General features: G+C 38.5%; 2 protein-coding genes across 4 annotated transcripts; one reads left to right on the top strand and one right to left on the bottom strand.

Annotated features, from left to right (window-relative positions):
• The first annotated feature begins 12208 nt into the window (after positions 1–12208).
• On the top strand, positions 12209–16834 carry LOC124869389 (type III endosome membrane protein TEMP-like). The gene is made up of 3 exons (XM_047367186.1): positions 12209–12339; positions 15406–15594; positions 15700–16834. Exons 2-3 carry the CDS (start codon positions 15432–15434, stop codon positions 16071–16073), a joined length of 537 nt encoding a protein of 178 aa, XP_047223142.1. The 5' UTR covers positions 12209–12339; positions 15406–15431; the 3' UTR covers positions 16074–16834.
• Positions 15865–19264, bottom strand: LOC124869388 (transmembrane protein 125-like). 3 transcript variants are annotated; one of them, XR_007038576.1, is made up of 2 exons: positions 18645–19264; positions 15865–16002 (listed from the first exon to the last, which is right to left on the bottom strand). XR_007038576.1 is itself a non-coding variant. In XM_047367185.1 (2 exons), exon 2 carries the CDS (start codon positions 18531–18533, stop codon positions 17838–17840), a length of 696 nt encoding a protein of 231 aa, XP_047223141.1. In that variant the 5' UTR covers positions 18534–18535; positions 18645–19262; the 3' UTR covers positions 16984–17837. The 3 variants fall into 3 exon arrangements, 2 of the variants coding, with proteins under 2 accessions (XP_047223141.1, XP_047223140.1); XM_047367185.1 differs by lacking the exon at positions 15865–16002 and adding an exon at positions 16984–18535 and having other exon boundaries at positions 18645–19262; XM_047367184.1 differs by lacking the exons at positions 15865–16002; positions 18645–19264 and adding an exon at positions 16984–18638.
• Between the last annotated feature and the right edge of the window lie 2501 nt (positions 19265–21765).

Genomic DNA, 21765 nt, shown 5'->3' with positions numbered 1-21765 from the left:
AGCAATCTACCAACAGTGATTATCGGGTGTAAAAACCCAGATTATGTTTCAAAGATCCCAAAGATTTCTAAGAAATGGCAGAAAAGGACACATGGATTGCCTTCACCATGGCCTGAAAATGGAAGCTTTGACCTGTCACTATGTGAACAAATGGAGACTCAAATTTTGGATTATAAGGCAAAAGATAAAAGTAAGAAAAGAGTGGCAAAAAGAGAACACGAGTTGAACATTTTAAAGTTATTCAAAGAGGATGGTCAGAAATACAGACAGAACTTGAAACAGCAGTTGACAGACTTGAAAAAACAACATGATGGAACTAAAAACAATAATCTGAAGCCAGCAGGTATATACCATTCCCTGGCTGGAACACTTAATATCATGGGAAACTTTGATTACAAAGGTGAAGAAACTGAACAGGGAGAAGCTCAAATATTACAAGGTGACTTATTGCAGGACATCATTGATGAAGTAATGAGAACTAGAGAACGCCCACTTAGTCCACAGGGTGTGTCTCCGGTAAGTAACGGACCTAACATGCAGAGTGCACCTGCGGGAAGCAAACAAACTACATCTGCAACGCAGAGACCACTCCCAATAAATACAGATTCACCAGTTGCAATTCTACAGCACCTTTTCCTGATGTGGTGCATCCATCACAGGTGGGTCCTCCAAACTTTCAAACTGCCCCGCCACCGCATCCGGTAGTAAATGTCTACCCTACGGCGTGGAATTCACGACCATTTGGAGCACGAGGAAGACAGCAAAGAGGATCCCCATGGGCAAATAGGGGACGAAATGCTGCACCTGGAATACCTGGGAGATGCTGGACATGTAATGAACCTGGACATCGTGCTGAACAATGTTTCCAAAGGCAGCATCCATACATGGGGCGAGCGTGTGGCAGGGCCGGGCCGGGTCCTCCCAGAGGTCCAACTAACACGCCAAATTTTGGCTACTAGGGGTGTCCAGAGAGCTCTACAGGGGAGAATCAGTACCCAGTGGTAAGCATGGGTGCTGAAAATGAGCCAATGCTAGCCATTCAAATAGAAAATAAAGAAATACCAATGTTAATTGATACAAGAGCAGCTTACACATGTGTGAGCCCAAATTATGCAACTCATCTCCCCATGTCTGATAAATTTGTATCAACAGTAGGGTTCTCAGGAACACGACAACTAATTCAAATGACGGCTCCTGTATGACTGGTGGCAGATGATGAAGAAATAAAAATACCAATTTTAGTCTCTGATCAAACCCCAATTAATTTGTTGGGCAGAGATGCTCTGTGTAAATTGAAACTAAAAATGTGGTATACCCCTCAAGGAGTATATATTCAAAAAGAAGGTCTGGATCTCCAAATGTTCATGCAGGCACATGAGGCAAAGGTTTATTGGCTAGGAGACATTAACAATCCAGTTGGAAATGTGATTTCTGAGTGGGGCCAGTACATTCAACTCCAACTTCCAGAAGCTAAAAAACCTTGTTTGGACTACCATTGTACAATGTACTACGATTTTTCTAAAAGCAAAGAGTTTGAGGAAAAATGGGACAGCGAAACGCAAGGATGTGAACCTGGCAACCAAATACATTGTCATTGGAACACAAGGGGCAGCGATAAATGTGGAAACGAACGATTTCATTTCCATATGGTATAACATTCTGGAATCGGTGCCACACATAACTTTGTTTGTAAATAAATATTTTCATGCAAAAGACTTGGGACCAATGATGAAAGTTGCAACCACAACAAAATGGGAAGAAACAGACAATCCATTAATTTTCCGATCACAGGATGCATCAATGATTAAGATTGTGAGCGAAACATTGATGAAATCCAAACCACAGGTGGTGACAGTGCCTGTAAATGACACAAACACATCTGGAGAAAAGGAGTTGTCAAAAGGAGGCATGATGTTTGAGGACATGTTAAAACATGTTCCAGATCACATATGGTCAAAACATGATACAGATGTGGGTTTGGTAAAATCGGCCAGCCCATTTAAGGTTGAGTTGAAAAACAATTTAGACCTTCCATTCCGTCCACAATAACCGTTAAAGGCAGAAACAGAACAAGGCACTAGCAGAACTATTGAAGGACTACTAGAAGCAGGAGTGTTGGTGGAAACAAGACGTGAGTGCAACACACCAATATTTCCAGTCCGAAATGCAGATGGATCAAAATATCGTCTGGTTCATGACTTGAGTCATCAATCAGGTTGTTCAGGATTGGCGGCAGATGTGCCAAATCCACACATGCTGCTAACAGCTATTCCACCAGAAGCACAGTTTTTCACAGTTATTGATCTCTGTTCTGCATTTTTCAGCATCCCTTTAGCAGAAGAGTCTCAACATTTGTTTGCATTTACAAACAGAGGAAAAAAGTACAGTTACACTCGCTTACCACAAGGGTTCAAACACAGCCCTCGTGTTTAATCACATCCTAAAACAAGATCTTGAAGGGTTAAGACTGAACAGCACATTGCTGCAATATGTAGATGATTTATTAATCTGTGCACCAACATTGGAAGACTGTCATCAAGATTCAATTAAAGTCCTTCAGAGATTGGCTGAAGGAGGTCATAAAGCCTCAAAAGAAAAACTTCAATATTGTCAGCCACAGGTAGAATACCTGGGCAGAGTCATTTCACAAGGAACCATTGGCATTTCGCCTTCGCAACTCGAAGGCGTCAGCAAATTACCATGCCCACGAACGGTTGGTGAGATGATGACATTCCTTGGGATGACAGGCTTTAATGCAGACTGGATAGAAGACTATGCAGAAAAAACAGCACCGTTAAGAGAGCTTATGAAAGAATCGGGAAATCAGTCATTGAAAACCATGTTATAATGGACGGCTGAGGCTAAAATAGCTTTTGAAACACTAAAACAGGAAATGCAAGTGGCACCCACTCTGGCGATGCCAGACTGTGACAAACAATTCTACCTATATGTGGCAAACAGAAAAGATATGTATGTCTCAGCAGTACTGATGCAGAAAACCTGTGCAGGCCGTCGGAAACAAGCTATTGCTTATTATAGCACAAAGCTTGACAATGTAGCACAGGGCTGGCCACCATGCTATCAAGGGCTAGCAGCAGTCTACTACGCCTATGAGAAAGCATCGACCATAACAATGGGTTACCCAGTCATGATAAGGACTCATCACAAAATTGTAGAGTTAATCAATCAAGGGAAGTTTGTTGTAACCCAGACAAGATGTTTGCAGTACATGCTGCTTCTGACATATCCAGATATAACTTTTCAAAGATGTAACACCTTAAATCCAGCCAATATGATTCCCCTCGATTGTGAAGGAGAACCACATGTGTGTGTTGTTGAAACAATGAAATACACAAGACTAAGACCAGACTTGGAGTCAACTCCATTGACGAATGCGGAAATCACTTACTTTGTCAACGGCTCATGTTTCAGACATCATCTCGGGAACCATGCAGAATTCGCAATCGTTGAACAAAGAAGTGATGACTTTGAAACTGTAAAAGCTGAAATGTGTGAGCAACCATGCTCAGCACAACTAGCAGAATTGAAAGCATTAACTGAGGCATGTAAACAGGCAAAAGGAAAGGAGGCAAACATGTTCACAGACTCGGCTTATGCCCATGGAGTTTGTTATTTGTTTGCTTCTCTTTGGAAGCAAAGAGGGTTCAAAAGAGCAGACGGAAGTCCAGTTCTACATAAAGAGCAGCTTCAACAGCTAATTGATGCAATGATGCTCCCCTCAAAACTGGCAGTGATAAAGTGTCAGGCACACCGCAAAGGTAATGACGTAGTCATAAGAGGTAACAACGCAGCAGACGAAGCAGCAAAAATGGCATCCTGATGCCAGATGGCTATCTTGGCACCTGTAGTGTCATTGGAACCTTTGGTTACGCCAGAAGACTTGATACTGATTCAACAAGAGGCAAACAGCAGTGAGCGTGACCTCTGGGCAAGAAGAGGTGCAACAATGAGTGAAAATGGTTTGTGGAGATCCCAGGAAGGCCTACTGGTGGCACCAGTGGCATTGTTAACAATGTTGATTTCAGAAGCGCATGGAGAAGATCAATGTGACAGAACTAAGGTGTTGGAGAAATTGAGAAATCAAGGTTTTTGGTCCCCACATTCACGAGCCATGGTAGATGAAAATCTCAGTCAATGTGACATATGTGCTCAAAATAATGCCCGCCAAGGCATAAAATCACCCATTGGACACATTCCAGTCCCTGAGGGACCATTCAAACATCTTGTGATAGATTTTGTAGACATAATCAAACCAGTTCAGGGTAAACGGTACATGCTGGTAGAGATTGATCGTTTTAGTCGATTGGTGGAAGCCGTCCCATCAAAAACACTGGGAGTAAATACCATTATCAAATTCTTAACAAGAGAAGTGATTCCCAGATTTGGAATCAAAATTAGAAAACTTCGTAAGGTTAGATATGTGCATGCAGAATGGAAATGGAAGGCCAGCATTACAGATACCAAATTCAAATGCTAAATGTTAAATGATAGTAGAAATGATGGGAGGAAGGATCAGGTTACACATCTCACCCCAAGAAATGAGAGATAACTTGTTGGGTAGGAGCATAATTATTTCTAGATTAGGTCTCACAAATGGCAAACGGCGAATGTGCAGTTGGTACATGGATTCAAATTATCAGATTACAGTAACAAATTCAGGAAAATGTAAAATGTGGTTTACAAGTTGTAAAAACAACCTGTGGATGGACTGTGGAAATGAACGTGATAGCTCTTAGAATAGAGAAAACATATGAATTGAGGTTAGAAGAAGCTACGAATGGTGGAATAATAGAGTCAATTATGTTTTGGAAAGTTCCAGACAAAGAAACTGTATTAATTGAAAACAAGTGTTATTTGCTGTTTACAGTTAATAGTAAAACTCCCACAATTGAGACAGATAAAGATGAACAAGATGACATAATTCTACCCCAGGTACATACCACGCAAAAATTCATTGCACCCACTACAATAGTAAGCACAATAGCAAACCCTATAAACAATACAAATATTATGCCCTCATTGGCACCCACTAAAACAACATTAAGTGCATTGATTGTTAAATGGAGAGTCGCCTTAACTAACACTAGTGGAGTTGAGGAGACCACTACGTATGGTAAAACAGTAGAACAGGCTAAAAACACTACACTTGTAAATAACACAGAATTAATCATGTTAGCAGAATTTGAAAACGTAACTGTATTACCAAGAACGACTGGCACTACAAACGTAACACATGCATCGGGTCTAACTGATTATGTTCTGATCATGGTTAAAACCACACTTATGCAGGATGATTCAATATATTTGCCAGAGCCTAACCGAACTAAGTACAGATGCTCTGAAAAGGAGGGCTGTCGTGACTATCAGGGCGGCTTGGATAAATTCTAAATGGAGCGTCGGGACAACAAAGTAACCCCAAGGGCAATAAATAAATTACAAGACATTAAGTGGCATGTTTTGATTATTTTAGCTCAGTGATCAGACCGCCTGCTCCTAAAGTCTCACAATAATATTGCAGCTGTAATAACGGCACAAATATGCAGAACAGAATTGCTGCATGGAGCACGTCTACAGTTCTTTTCCTAAATTTCAGGGTCTGTGCTCTGTCCTCCCCCCGATGGAAGCTATCTCAAAAAGATTTTACTGGCCAGGGATGTCCATTGATATGAAACAATGGGTATGTCATCTAAGCACAACAAACTAAATCAAATGTTTAACAAACCCAGTGCTCAGCCTGTCAAGCCAGTGCCAATGTGCTTAATCATCCCACTGAGTATACTCCTATAAAAGTAAATCAATATAAGATAAAATGAGAAAACATTGAAACAAAGTATATTAGAACAGATGTAGAAGAACGTCTTTTTATTCCTGGGTATTATGGGGTTTTTATTAACCCAAGAGATACTAACAAAATGTCAAAAACTAGAAGCCAGCTTTCTAAATGGATATTTATCTATTTTTTGATAGTTTCACACTTTGACTCGTTGTTTCATGTATCCCTTTATTTAAGGTTTCTCATGCATTTGAGCTCATAGGAATGGACCTCTTAGGAAGCTGACCCAAACAAAAAAAGGCCACCAGTATATATGTGTCCTAATTGACTACTTTACAAAGTGGCCACAAGCTTACCCTCTGCAAACAAAGTCTGCACCAGAGGTGACTGAACGCATAATAAAATTTCAGTTTAATCAGTTGAAAGCACCAAAAATAATTTTGACAGCCCAGGGAAGAGAGTTTCTGAATTCAGTAAGGTTTTTTAGTTCATGTTATACAAATAATAAAATAAACAATGTATTGTTTAGATAAAAACTCCACAAACTCTGTTTCCTCAGATTTATGTTATGTTTAAAGTGGTGTTGAACATTCTGTTGGTGTCTGTTCTCTGACATATATTACCTAAAATGCAGATCTATCTATCTATCTATCTATCTATCTATCTATCTATCTATCTATCTATCTATCTATCTATCTATCTATCTATCTATCTATCTATCTATCTATCTATCTATCTATCTATCTATCTATCTATCTATCTATCTATCTATCTATCTATCTATCTATCTATCTATCTATCTATCTATCTATCTATCTATCTATCTATCTATCTATCTATCTATCTATCTATCTATCTATCTATCTATCTATCTATCTATCTATCTATCTATCTATCTATCTATCTATCTATCTATCTATCTATCTATCTATCTATCTATCTATCTATCTATCTATCTATCTATCTATCTATCTATCTATCTATCTAATATTTTTGGTATAATATTTGTGACATGTAGAGCTCTAAGTAAATTTGTGTGAAGACGCCCAAGCGACTGAGACCAGAACATAGATGCTGTGATGTTTGGAATACGAACAAAGAAGCAAATCACCACCCAGTACTCCCCATACTTTCTAATGGAAGAGAAGCACGTTATCCTTCTGAGGTACCTGAGCACTACCCAGTAGGTTCACAATAATTATTTTCATTTGTTCTGGGAGTTTATCTGGATAGGGTTCTGAGTTACAAATAAGACTTAAAAAAAATTTGTATGTGTATGATGTTCTATTTGGTTAAAAATCCAAGTAAAAGACATGACTAAAAGAAATTTAAAGGATTTTATAGTCTTTGCAGGGCTGCAGACATGGAGGTATGGTGATCCACAATCTTTAGGCACCCACAAAAAATGTTAAACCATCTTTGAGTAATTGCATCAGCAAGAAACGGGACACCCCCTCTTATATTATTTTATATTATGTTATTATTTGATTCAGTAGGGAAACTATTTACACATTGCTGTCAGACAGTAGCTCATTCAAAAAAGGCGCAGTATTAATTTTCATCAGGCAAATAGATGGGAGAGCCCCCGTATTCGGCGCCAGCGAATGAGAGCTGTGTGAATGGTGCAGTTTGCATGATGCTCCACCAGTTATTTATAAGTTAGGTTGGTGTTTCAGAGAAGCTAAAAAACAACCAACAGAAGGGTTTAGGTATTACATAGTATGGTGCAAACAGTAATATGTTAATTGTTAAAAGGTTCAAGTTATAAAGAGGGATGTATACAAGATCACTGATGATGGTATACAATACAAATAACCAGAATATTATTTCTCTTGGATTAAGAAAGCTGAAAGGAGATTATATACCTTGATGTATGGAAAGGACCAGAAGTAGTGTGGGAAATCCTAACAGCAGTCATCACTTATGTGCTTTATTTACTGTATTTACTGAATAAAGTTTCCCTACATCTCTACACACCGGCAGTGATTATTTCCGATCCACCAAGTGTCTTTTTAATTTTGACCCAAGAACATTGTGGATAAATTGACAAATTGGTCCCAGACCTCAGAGACATAATCAGGTTTGTGAATTACATAGAAATAAAGGAGCTCTGACCATTTAAGACTTGAACTGCAGTGTTTTGGAATGTCACCATCTTATACCTCTTCAACTTCATCATGTTGCTGTGCTTTTTATGTGGTATTCACTCAATAGGTCAATGAGAAATGCTTCACTTATGTTGTAGGTTTGAGTTCCATCTCAACTGTGGTTTAGTATAACTTAAAAATGTGTTATTCACCAGGGTTAAACTCGTTTGCAGATTTCTCTGACACATGTAATTCATATTGTCAAGTGAATATTACGCCTACGTGAGCGATCCAATAAAAAGATTGCACTGTGATGCAACATCATTTTGGAAAAGCACCTATTCTGAACTAGCATTGGTGTTTGATGAGACATTTTAGTCATTCTGCTACGAAACGGGGGCTCTGTTTTAATCAAATATATTGAACTGGAGCACAAAAAATATAATATTCAAAATATTTTAAGATTTAAACAAATTATATTAAATTTGATTTGTGTTTACAGATTTACGATGCAGTGGAATACAACATTGGAATAGAGGAGCTATCAGACAACATTCAAATACAACAAATACTTGTGGACATTCTGAGAGACAACGTCTCTAAAAAGCAGAAAGAAATTACGGGCAAAGCAAAAGAGAACAACGAGACAAGGTGTGGAGGCAAAATGTTCACAGTCAACAGAGAAAAGGGGGAAAGTTTGATGCTAGCTTTCTCGGGCCATTTACAATTAAGCTGATAATGGAGCAATTTTTAGTAATATCCGTAAGCAACCCAGAAGAACTAATCAGACAAAATGAGGAGCAGCTGTGACAGAAGGAAAGTGGGAAGGCTGAGGGAGAGAGATTAACACAGAACTAAAGAGAGATACAAGAGGTCAGAAATAACTCAAACATACTGAACACAAAAATAAACTGGGAGGCTAAATACAAATAATTAACTAATATAAAGACACCTACTAACAATAATGAAGGCGGAGAAATTAACTAAATCAGAACAGAACAAGGAAATGATCAGAATACACATACAAACTTAAAATCCAAACCAGTTCCATGTCCTGCTCCCTACATGCCAGTATTATAAGTCTTCATTTTTTTCCAACATTAAAACTCTTCACTTTACCTATCTGCCTTTGATCTGCCTGCATTTGGGTCCAATTGAAAACCAAACATGACACCAATATTTTGAGGTTGGAAGTCACCCTTGCCATCACTCTGATCATTATTTTCCTCTAGAGCTTCTCTTTCAGATTAAATTAAAAGATTGCTTTCAACTTGAACCTGTAGTTCTACAACTAGTTTCTGTTTTAAAAGTGAGGACGCTAAGAGAGTTATCTGCTAGAGGTAAGATATTAACTGTTCATGAGCTGTTACCATAAGCCCACTTTGAAAAATCGAATCGGTCGGTGACATTGTCTATTAAAAAAAAAAGAACACAAATTTTATAAAATGAGGCTTAAACATGTTACCATCTTGAGAAGTTTAATTGATATTTTTCACAAAAGTCACTTTTTCCCCCAATAACAAATTTAATCCAATTAAGATATTACCTATAGAGTGGGGTCTTGCAATGTTCCCTAGTTCAATTCATAAACAACTTTTTATCTTTGAGCTTGTGTCATGGTAAATTTAACTGCTTTGACCCACATGCAGATAACACTGAGGAGACAAGAAAAGGTTTAACAGATAACTTCAGGTAATGGACCCGGGACTGGAAGCACACCAGCTGAATGGAGAGGGAGAACAGGTAAGTGGATGAGGGGTTCACAGGTGAAGTTAGAAGTTTGAAGATCTTGTTTGCTAACGGAGTGGAGCTTAAGGAAGTCTTCAGAAGGGGGAAAAAATAAGGCGGAGCCTGGGAGGTTGGTGGATGTCTGTTGTGCAGGTAGGACTTGAAATCCTCATATGAATGGTTTGGAGGAACACAAGTTTGGATTGCCTTTTCAGGATAGACGACGCCAGAGTGAGGTGAGTGCACTTGGTGGTGGATTCTGTACTCCCGTTGGAGAGTGGACTAGGTTCGCTTGCAGGTTGTTTGGAGGTTTGGAGCTTGGAGTCAGCCAGCTGGAGCTTAGTAAGCGAGGGAGCTTGAAATCAGGAATACTTGGGATCTTGCCAGAGGAACGACACCTAGACTGGAGCCCGGAGGTCAGGAAGACCTGAGGAACAGTACAAACAAAAGGCAAGTTCTTGGGAGAATTTGGGAGTTTTACACAAGCTTAACTTGGCCAGTAAGTTACCACTATTGACTGCTCGCTCCTTTTAAACCTCAGGACCTGATTGATGATGAGCGACACCTGTTGCACACCTCCACAAGGAGCTCCGGCGCCATCTGGTGAGTAAGCAGCAGACAACAAGTTTCCCAGTCCCTGACAGTTTCTACATGACAGCATTAAAAATAGTTTGTATTAGACTATAAATCAAGATGTCAAGAAAAAAGTCCTCCCAGCAAAATGTCATTTCATGTGAGACAAAAGAGCTAAAACTGATGTGGACAGAGAAACCTGTTCTATTTTAAGATATCACTGCACCCTTTGAATCTGTCACTTCAAAGTTGCTGTTTCTGTTTCACTCAAAATGTCTCTCCAATCTTTATGGTGGGGTGGAAAAAAATTACATGTGTAAACATGCTAACTACGTGCATTGGAAATTAAAGCTTGTAATTTTAGAGACCTTGAGGCTCCATCACTTTAAATGTTCATCAGTAATCCTTGTATGAAGCATGCCTCGTATCATATTGATTAAAATGATCAAGGGTATGATGATGCCCTGAAGTGTGAAGATTAATGTGTGGGTCAAGGGCCAGCTGTTCTAAAATATTTTAAACCATTGCTTAAGAAACAGAACATTTGTTATGGAGCCAGGAATGTCATTTCAGCTGCAAAACAGCATGCAAACATTTGCTTTTAGCCTGCATGTTTCTGCAACATAACTCCTAGAGAAAGACAGCAGTGATGGTAACCCTCTGTGCTGCCTTCTAAAAGTCTTTATCACAATTTGGCGCAATAACAATGATAACAAAAACTAGCTGTATTTTATTTAACCAAACTAGCACTTCATTATACAATGAAAGTGAAATGATTTTTCATTTTTAATTGTGGTGTGCATTGAGCTCGCATTATTTTGAGACTCCTAAATAAAAACCAGAGAAAGCAAATTATTAGACAAATAGAAGTAAAAAATATAGTGCAGTAAAATTACTAAAAGTCCATTTTCTTTCAAATGCTTGCTCAAGAAAATGCAACTAAGTAAATGCAACCTTTTACCCACCTCTGACTATGGCTGTTTCAAAAACAGAAAGAAACAATATATATAAATGCAGCAACATTAGCTACAGCAGAACCTAATAATGAAAACACAACCTGTCAGTTTTCCTTTGTATTTTTGTTTTGTTTTATTATGTAAGTCTCTACGTCATTGTTTTCAATCATGTTTAAATATGCACTCCATGCATACACAGCGTGTACAAAAAACTGTCTGAACTGTTAATCTTCACTTTAAAAGCAGTTCAAAAATATCAGTTTTAACCACCAAAAACTCAGCTTGCATGTCAGGAAATTATCACTCTACATCACCCTAACACCACCATCCCATGGTGAAAGGTGGTGGCAGCATCATGCTGTGGGGATGTTTTTCTTCTACAGGACCTTCTTGCTGCAGGGCAACGGTGCTACCAGCTGCGCCAGCATGCGGCCTAGAGATCCAGAATTACAGAACAAGAGAAACTAAAAAGGAAAATGACAACACCATCTGTGAAAAACATAAAAATAAAATTTTACTGATTTGGTTGGGAGGTTCGGTCAAAAGCTGAGAAGTTGGAGTTTTCCTTGTTTACCAGCTGATTGACAGCTCATCCTCACAGAGCCTGGAGGCAGTGGAGATCTTTTTTATTTCAGTCTTTCGATGTGCTTTGGTGGACTGCTGACCTGCCCAGGGTAAAACACATTTTACGCCTAATGACCACTGGAGATAGGCACCACCCCGCAACCCCTCCCAACCTCCCACCACCCCCACGCCCCACGACCCAGGAAGGTTAAGCAGGAAAACACAATGGAAAGATGTATCATCTAATGTGGCGACACTGCCACAGTGTGGCCTAAAGCGCTCCTGCAGCAGTTGAGAGTAAATCCATTTCATTTGTTTATTTTCCATACATACACATTCCTTATCACTTCTACTTTCCACTGATTCATTATATTACATCCAGACTGAAAACAATGCCTTTGCTTTTACTCCTGTCTGTCAATGTAAGTTGCAAAGAAGGAGCTTAAAAAAGCAGGAGAAATGAGAAACCCCAATGAAGTTACTGATTAACGTCGGTCTTAAGACAGGTGGCATTATGGCATGCCGTGCTACCTTTGCCCAGCAACTGTTTTTATTATTTTAAAAAGGTGGGGAAGAGGAAGACTAAAACATAAGTATCACTAGCAGGCACCTGCTTCATTGTAAAACTTCTGTACAGGTAAGCCTTTTAATGCTTCTTTGGTTTTTGAGTTATTTCTGTGTTACTGTTCAATTCATACATACTCAGTGGCCAATATTTGGATAAACTAGAGGAATGTTCACCTATTCTATTCTTAGACACTGAATGCTGTGGGCCTACATTTGTTTGATTCTTTAAAGGTGAACAATCAACACAAGCTGTACTGATTGCGGGTTTGAAGTCAATAAGCAGGAAGTTCAGGGTAATAAGCATGGACATTGCTCAAGAACTGTCAGGCCAATTTCCAAACATCACGTAACTAAGTGTGAGCAAAAGGTCTTTAGCATCTCGAAATGCTCTTTGCTAATGTTTTCTTCCCCTTACCTCAAATCTGCAACCTTGTGATTCTCTCTAAGTAAAGTGTCTTTGACAGGGTAAGTCAATGTGCATATTCAAAAATGACAGAACAAGTAGGTAGGATTGTAGTTTATTCCAACAAGAGTTCATAAACAGGCTCCAGAAGCACACAGGAAGTATGTTGGTTAAAGCCAAAAGACAGACTGAACACCAGGCCAGTGGTGGGTAGAGAAGTCAAACATTGAAAGCAAGTAAAAGCACTTCAATATATTTTTACTCAAGCAGAAATGAAAAAGTACTCATCCAAAAAGAATCTAAGATCTGATATTCTTTGAAAACATAATTATGTAATCGGACAGACAAAAATAAAAAATTTTTGCAAATTCAGGTGTTTTAAAGAATAGAATAAAATAAAATATTTGTTAGACAAATGAGTTTCTTTTTCTTTCCATTACAAAGGAAAAAAGAAGAAACATATTTCCAAATCTATTTCTTATAAATAATTTTATAAACATGAATCATTTGAAAGTAATACTTACAGTAGGTAATGTATACATGTTAGAAAAGTGTAAAGTATTTCAAAGGGTAATATCTACTGTTTACTGTAAATTCACTTGATCTGCAAATTGCACAGCAGCATTGGCAGATAGAAAATTACATTAGAACCAACAATAAGTCTATGTGTGTGTCTGTGTCTGACATATTTTGGTTAAAATATGTTTGTTCATCATTCAGGGAAGTAACTCGAGGTGGGTAGAGTAGCCACAAATTATACTTAAGTAAGAGTAGCGTTACTTCAAAATAATGTTACTCAAGTACAAGTAAAAAATATAGTGCAGTAAAACTACTAAAAGTCCAGTTTCTTTCAAATGTTTGCTCAAGTAAATGCAACAAAGTAAATGCAACTAGTTTCAAAAACAGAAAGAAACAATATATATAAATGCAGCAACAAAAGCTACAGGAGAACTTAATAATAAAAAAAAAAAACTGTCAGTTTTCCTTTGTAGTTTTTTTGTTTTGTATTATTATGTACGTCTCTACGTCATTGTTTTCAATCATGTTTGGATATCCACTCCACGCATACACAGCGTGTAAACGAAAATCCCTGAATCGTTAATCTCCACTTTTAAAAGTAGTTTAAAAAATATGAGTTTTAGCCACCAAGAACTCAGCTTGCATGTCGATGAGAGATTCAAATGGGTTAATAAATACATACTCCACAAGAACAATGAAACTGGTTCTTTTCCTCGAGGCAGTATGATCCAGAGCAAAGTTCTTTCTATCCAGCACACTGGCCAAAAAACTTCACAAGAACTCAAGCTCAGAACTGGTAAGAGGTCTTCATCTGTTCCTCCCACTGCAGCACACTTACTTCACATTCACTGACACCACACAAGGAAAATGTTCTGCCCAGATTATGTGTCAAGAACAAGCTGCAAGAACAGTGTTACTTTGTTTTTGCAGCTCTGGAGGAGAGAACATATTTCTCTTCGTTCACAGGATGTCGTGGTCTTTAAGTTGGACATGGTCTTAAACACTGTTGATGTAATCACGTAAATTGGACGTAGCTGTAATTGCTTGAAAGTCAGGTAGCAGGTGTGATGAGCATGGAAAGCTGGACACAATGAAATTGATTTTAATAAAACAATATATCCGGTTAATTAACAGATTAAGCAACTCTTGTATATCTTGTCTCCAAACAATGACAATTCCACCTCCATGCTTCACAGTTACAAGGTTCTTTTGCTGGAATACTGGACTTGGTTTATGGCGAATGACCTTTATCCAGATGTCTAGACTTTTATAATTAGACGTATCTGCTCAAAGACCATTATTCCTGAAGTTCTGGTCTCCTTCCTCTCTGGCTAACTTTGGTCTGATCTTCTTAGCAAAGGTTTACCCCTTGCACACCTTCTATTAACGTTTAACTTGTTATGCCTCTTACTGATTTTATTTCACAGTAACAAGAGCTTGTTGTAGGCCTTGTGATTACATTTTATGGTTGATACCTCTTCTAGTAACCTGCAATCCACTTCAGGGTGAACTTGCTTGGACAGCCAAACCCAAGCTTCTAGGCAGTTGTTTTGAATGTCCTCCACTTGTAGACTATGTTCCTCATAGTGGACTGTCTGATTTAGACCTCTCTAAATCCCTTACCAGATTCATGCTCTTTGGATCTTCAGCATGCTGTTCACTGTCACGTCAACAATTTGGAGCACAAGATGCTTAAATAGGACATTTCTTTCGAAATACTGAGTATTAATGTTCTTATCATATGCAGACGTGATGCGCCTGTGTGAGGTTTTACCCAGTTTTAGTGGGAATAATGTATTTCTAATCAGAAACAGCATTTTTATTATGCTATTTTAATTTTTTAAAGTTTATATTTGACACATTTGTAAAATAAAATAAAAAAAATAAGATTGGTATTAAATATCCAAATATGCTTCTATAGGATGTCCTCGGGTTTTTTCAGGACTGTATATGTTACCCACAGTGTCCAAAGGATGTGTCATTATTTTTTAACTCGAAAGTTATGTTTACACTCATTATATTAGATTACATTGTTGCTGATTTTTAAAATTAATATTAAGTGAAATATATCACCCCTTTCCAAATTGTGTAACCTTAAATCACAGGTCTTGGTTTCCTGTTCTTGAAATCAAGTTAAATCCAGTGGTATATCCCAGCTGCATGCCAGTCCAAATTCCTCTTTCCTGCATAATATCTTATTGCTTTTTCCTCTAGGTTTGGCTTTGGAACAAACAATAAAAATGGCTAAGTGGAGTAGCTGCATCATAGTGATGAAGTTTCTCTGTGTGGCGTTCTTCTCAAATGCACATTCTGTTACTGTATCTGAAGCCAAGACCCTCAAAGGTTCCCAGAGACATCTTCTGGGGGTGACAGGTCCCTTAGCCACAAACACAACTTTAACAGGTGAGTAACAAAACATTCAGTCTTCCTTACTACTAACAATGTGTGTTTAGGGACAGTGAGTTTAAGATCAGTTTTAAACAGTTCAATTTTATTGCTGTTCAACAGAAGCAGGGAGCCCACAGTCTCCCCAATGGTCCTATCTGGCGTTAGGATTGGGCACACTCCTCCTCCTCTCCCTCCTCATTGTTATGGCTGTGAAGTTTCGGCTCTTTCACCGCTTTCTGGCCAGCTACAGGCACTCCCTGCTCCAGGAGACAGACGGGGTCAGTCAGTATAGCCCGGAGGACGTCTCATTTCCAAACGTGTCCGGTCAAATGGGAGTGGTGGGAGGCACTCAGAGGGGGGTGGAGGATGACGACGACGGCTTCATCGAGGATAACTACATCCAAACCAGTGAGAAAGACAGGGCTGAGAGAGAAAGCAGGGAAGGGGAGGAGGAGGAAGACAGCGATGATGATCTGCAGTTCACCATTGGTTGATTATAATCAGAATTACTGAAAAACCGCTGGTTCACAACTGAGATGAGCATTTTCTGTCTGTGGTTTACGAAGAATTCTGTCAGACATTAATGTGTGGTTTTGCACCCATTTGATGATACACTTTGCAATTCATGCATTTCTCATTTGACCCATGTCATGAGTAGTTTAACTTTGCTCTGTTTGAAACCTCCAGCTCATTAAAATGATTCAGTGTAGTTACGACACACTACGCAAAACCAGCTACAAACACTTTATCAAACTGGGAAGGCCAGTTTTTACTGTACTGGGTTTTTATTTAACTAGACGAGGTATGTATAATCTGGTAATAAAGTTGATTAGCTTGCAGTTGCTTTCCTTATATGTACTCTGACCGTGCTTCTTTTAAAGTCACAATGTTTCCTTTTGTTGCACAATTTAAATTATTTTATTTGAAGATGTTATTTACAACTCTGCCTTGAAGATTAAAGCAGTGGTCTATAACCGTTGTATGAAGAGCTTAAAAATCACACAAAATTATTGTTTGTACTTTGTTCCACTTTTGCAGCATAAACACTTTAAAACAGTTTAATGTACATGTCAAAAACAGAAAGGTGTACTTTTAAGTCTCATTTAAATTTCCTGCCTAGGTGATCGTGGTTTAAAAATGAAAAAATGACTAACACTCCATCATATTCCTTATAGTCTTATTGATCACGTGTTTTGGCTGGCATATTTATGAAATCTTCTATCCGAATAAATTCATTCATTCCTTAAAATCTGAATATTCAGTCAGTTATGGTATTTTCCATCAGACGTCTTGTTGTCTTACAGTTAAACATAACTTTTATTTATAGTACTGGTAAACAAAAAGTACATCCGTGGGGTTTACATATCTGTACATCACAAAAGAAATACCTGGTCTTTTAGGTTCTGAGATTAATTACATCTAAACTTAAATGTACAAAAACACACAATAGATTCTGTACTGTCATTGTTTCTTTAACAGATTCAAAATGGAGCAGTGGAGAAGAATGAGTGAATATGATTCAACAGGTTGTTGAATTATGGGCTGTAATATAGTCCGGGCCATCAACGCTCAACCAGCTTTTTTAGCTGGTAGCTGGATTTAGATGTTTATTTTCTGATATGCTGTGTTTAGGTTTTGCCACACACTCTGCGATATGGTCTAATATCATTTATAACTTCAGGTTACCTTTTTCTATAGGATTTTGTCAGTTTTAGCCCACTCTTCTTTACAATCATGTTTATAATTACTGAGTCTTGCAAACATGTGTTTCTGCATGGCTCTTTTAAGGTCAAACTACAACATTTCAACCCAACTGAGGTTTATTTCTTCTCTTTTTCAGTGGTTCTGTTGTAGATTTGCTGCTGTGTTTGAAATCACTGCCCTGTTGATGAGCAGTTTTCAGCTAAGCTTCAGTTGTCTGACAGATGGGCTCAAATTTGGCTCCAGAAAACTTTGGTACACAGAGTAGTTCAACCTCTTTCAGAGCCAACCCCTATCTTTGAAAGAAGTTGTATTATCCTACTGTGCATCTACAAACAGCCATATTAAAAAAAACGTTGCTGTCAAAATAGGAGCTGCATTCACTTTTATTGATTTATTGGCCCCCTACTATGAGTATCATATTCTGCATAAAGACTCTCACAGAGACGTGTAATGTGATTCTAGTCTTTATTGGTTTTACTTCCAGCTAACTGCAACATTTCACTTTTACTTTACTTTTGTCTTTTTTTATGTGCAGTTTTTCTTATTCAGTCCTTTCAGATCAGACTTGTTCTGCTGGTAGATGTGTCTCTCCTGGCTTGACTCATCTGCTGAGGAGAAACGCTGAACACTCGGACAGCTTGACCCCTCAGCCTCCTCGCTCTCCTGATTCTTAGCCTTCTCCTCATCCTCTGTTCCCTTCTCCTCTTGAGACGCATCATCACACTGTAGCCCACTACAGCTAGACCCATACTGGCACCAGCAACCATGAGCACTCCGCCAGACACCACCATTTCTCTGCTGTCATGACTGTGGCTGCCTATTGTGGCCACACAGAGCAGCACCACCCCGCACAGCATCACTGCCAGCCCCACAACTAAAATCAGTGCAGGATCAGCCCTCCCGCCGCTCCGCAGCTGCTCGATCTGACGTCGGCTGTGGACACAGTTCATGTCCTGGATAGCGGAGCTTAGGAGCTGCTTGAGTAAAACAGCGAGGGCAAGGAGGCAGAGGGTGGTTCCCACTCCAAGACGCCATTCCACAGACAGGCTGTTGGTGGTGTAAAGAAGCCCCACGCCACCAAGGCCCAGTCCCAGTATGAGGGCCACTGAGGCGCAGTAGCAAAACAAGGACCTTCTTGGTTCTCGGAACCACCAGAACTGCACTTCGTCCTCCAGGCCATGCTGCTGTGTAACTAAGGGGTCCAGGTAGAGGCTTGGAGGTTGACGCATGGTGTAATAAAGGGTCTCCATCTCTAGCATGACATGCAACGACTCAGTCAAATACTATATTAATTGTCAGAATACAACACTTTAACAAGATTGAATTTCATAATCATGAAAAAAAGCTTAAAATAAACTCACAGCTGTAATCATGTGTTGTTCATCCCTCTGCATCTTTGTTCAAAGCAAAACAATAGCTTGGAAAATACCCCAGTTGCCAGGTCTTGGTTCATTCTTTACACGAGATAATGCTCATTTGAAGTCAAAAGTAATTCCTCCTAGAAGAACTTCTAGTAGTCCAGTAGCCTTTTCTCATTCATTTGCAGCAGCAAGTTCAAGGGATTTAGCTGGTTGTAGAGTCTAGAATCTTGATCCAAGCTGAAGGCAGAGGAGCAACAAGAATCCAGCAGTGCAAAGGCAGAGACTAGAACAGTGTGAATCTATTTCGAGGTAAAGAAATAGCAGTGATGTTTACGTCATCCCTGTACATGACTGTCCTTGGAGATTTCTGACAGTACTGATGTCACCGATCGATATTCTGCATCCTTCTCACATTCTCCACCCCAGTGCCAGGTTGATCCTCACCCACACCCTCCAATCTTCACACACCAACTCCATCTTGTCTGGGTCAGTGGAAAAAAAACAAGTCATGACAGCACTGTTGGATCATGTTTGGACTCAAAGATTGGTGACATTGTCCATTTTGCCCCAGCACAGACAATGGGCTGGATGGCGAACACAATGACTGCACTACAGAAGGCAGGCAGTGGAGTGTGGGGGACACGGAGGGGTCCTGGGTTGGTGCTGTGGAGAACTGAGTGATGTCAGTATGAAGTGATAATGGTGTGTCTGTGATCCTAAGGATGGCATCATTCACACACTGAGCTGGACTCGCAGACAGTGCCAGTGGTATTTGTTTCGTGATGCTAACCTCTGCGCCGATACTAATTAATTTTCTCAAAAACAAATACTGTGTTTTTTTCCTGTTTAGATGATTGGAGATGGGATAGAATGAGATTTTCTGAGTATGAAAACCTTAAGTAAAAATACTACAGCAAATTTAAGTTTTTTATTTAAAAACTAAAAACAATTATTACTAATGTTGATGAAATAATTATTACAGTTATAATAAATATTCTTTGATATTCATAATAAATAAATAAATATATATATATAAAACATATTTTTCAATAGCTTATTGCACAGGATGTACCTTTTAGCAGTTCTGCTCACCATAAAGTTACACAAGCACAAGATACAGATATTAGCTGGTTAATTAAGCAGAGATGCCACTCGTAGCTTGCTAACTGTAGTTCTTAGCAGTGTATGCAAATGTTATTGTAGAGACAGAAAAACTACTGACATATTTGCATTAGGGGGTATTTACGTAGAAGTCTGTGATGGGATGCAGTGCAGGAGTACTACAGTACTGATGACGTGCTGCAAGAAGGAACCTAACAAGGTTTTCTGGAACAGTCTGATAAAAAACCTTTGTGGGAAAACAAGTACAAATGCAGTTTAAACAAATGCAATTGGAGTCAGTTGGTTTACAGTAGTGGCTTTTTTATGATTGTCCACCTTTAGCCTTATAATATAATTTACATTTATACAAAATAATATTTTTTAAAATGTAGTTCCATCTCAGTACATTGAATGTACAAAAATTAAGTGGAAAACTAAATTATTTTTGTCATAGTTTTTTTACTACGTTGGCAGCTTTCTGCACATGAAGTGGACTTGACTGTGTGACCTTTGAGAGCTTTATCAAACTGACTCTGGAACAGGCCCAGAAAAAGGTAGCTTATGGATCCAAACAGAAAATAATGTAAAACAATATATTGCCATTTTAATTCACGTAGAATGAATTTGACTGCATGATGTTCAGAAGCACTTATTGTTGTCAGCTTTGTTTTATGAGCTGGAAAACGGAGGGTGGAATTAACTAGAATCAGTAAAATGAGTCAAACTGCAGCTATATTTAGGAAAGGTTTGAGAGTGGATCAAAATGTTCAGAGCAGAAGGTCTACTGAATTGGATTTTATTAAATTTAACCACAGATGATAACTTTGCTAACCAAAAAGGGTTATCATGTTTCTTAGTTCATTCATAATGCTGACATAATAAATAAACATAAATAATATTGATTTCCTTCAATGCAGTTTCATATGTGTTCATAAAAGCCGTTTTTCATATTTAGAGCAACTATAAACATGCTGCACTGACCTCAGACCATGCAGTTTCTTATGATTTTTTGGGGGGCAATAAATAACCTGCAGGGGGCAGCAGTCTCTAAGCTTGCACCACTGTACATGATGCAATACAATAAGAAATTCTTCACAGCAGGTATTATGATGTAATGGGGTTTCCAGCTTTGAGCTGTTTGAGAATCCACATAGAGATACAACATATCCAAAACAACAGTTTTTAGGCTAAACTGTTCAGTTCAAATGAATGTGGCTATTTTATGTCAAATTAAACATTCTGTATTCATCAAAAAGGGACATAATGTTGTTACAGTGAATTAAAGACAAAAAACAAACAATATTTAAAACAAAAACAGGTAAATAACATGCATTAGGTCTTTACATTTTTATCTTGGAAAAGAAAGTCATTGAAAACAGTTATCACCACCAGGAAGTCAGACTTCATCATCAATTTGCTGGCTTAGTTTCTGATGCTGGTGCCCCAACAGATATCTGCATTTTCCTCTGCAGATTTATACAATAAAGGTGCATTTGAATAAATTAGAATATAATCAAATTGTTTTTTTAATTCAGTAAAAAAGTGAAAGTCATTTGCTATATAAATTCATTTGATTTTTATTTTGTGTGTGTTTATTTGGACATTTTCCCTGCCAGTCAGTGTGCTTTTTAAATATTGCCTTCTTTAGATCACTTCCCACTGTTCATTAGTGTTTGGAGTTTCAGATTATTCTTTAGTTTTGTAGTATTTCAGTGTTCCCTGTTCATTTAGAGTTTTTCTGGTAGTTCTCTTTTAGATATTTCCTTTGGGTTTTCTTTCACTTCAATGTAGTTTCATTCATGTTTGTTGGTCTCTCTCAGCCACCCTGCAATAAAGCTCACTCAGTCCACCTGCTGCCTACTCATCAGACTCCTGCTTTCCACCTGTTCCCCGTTATTTATGCGTCACATTTCTCATTTCTCCTCCCTGGTTTATACTGTTTCTGTTTATGTCTAGCCTGCCCATGTTCATGCCTGGTTTGCACTTGCTCCATGCCTCGTTCTCTGTAAGTTTTTGTTCT

This window comes from Girardinichthys multiradiatus, chromosome 6 (genome assembly GCF_021462225.1).
Source record: "Girardinichthys multiradiatus isolate DD_20200921_A chromosome 6, DD_fGirMul_XY1, whole genome shotgun sequence".
NCBI classification, from domain to species: domain Eukaryota; kingdom Metazoa; phylum Chordata; class Actinopteri; order Cyprinodontiformes; family Goodeidae; genus Girardinichthys; species Girardinichthys multiradiatus.
This window is presented reverse-complemented; position numbering and strand designations above follow the sequence as displayed.

Bases quoted from the DNA above. Each gene is read 5' to 3' on its own strand.
- LOC124869389 (XM_047367186.1), top strand. From the start codon at position 15,432: ATGGCTAAGTGGAGTAGCTGCATCATAGTGATGAAGTTTCTCTGTGTG. The intron at 15,595-15,699 runs GTGAGTAACAAA...GCTGTTCAACAG, and splicing joins CACAAACACAACTTTAACAG to AAGCAGGGAGCCCACAGTCT.
- LOC124869388 (XM_047367184.1), bottom strand. From the start codon at position 18,542: ATGCTAGAGATGGAGACCCTTTATTACACCATGCGTCAACCTCCAAGC.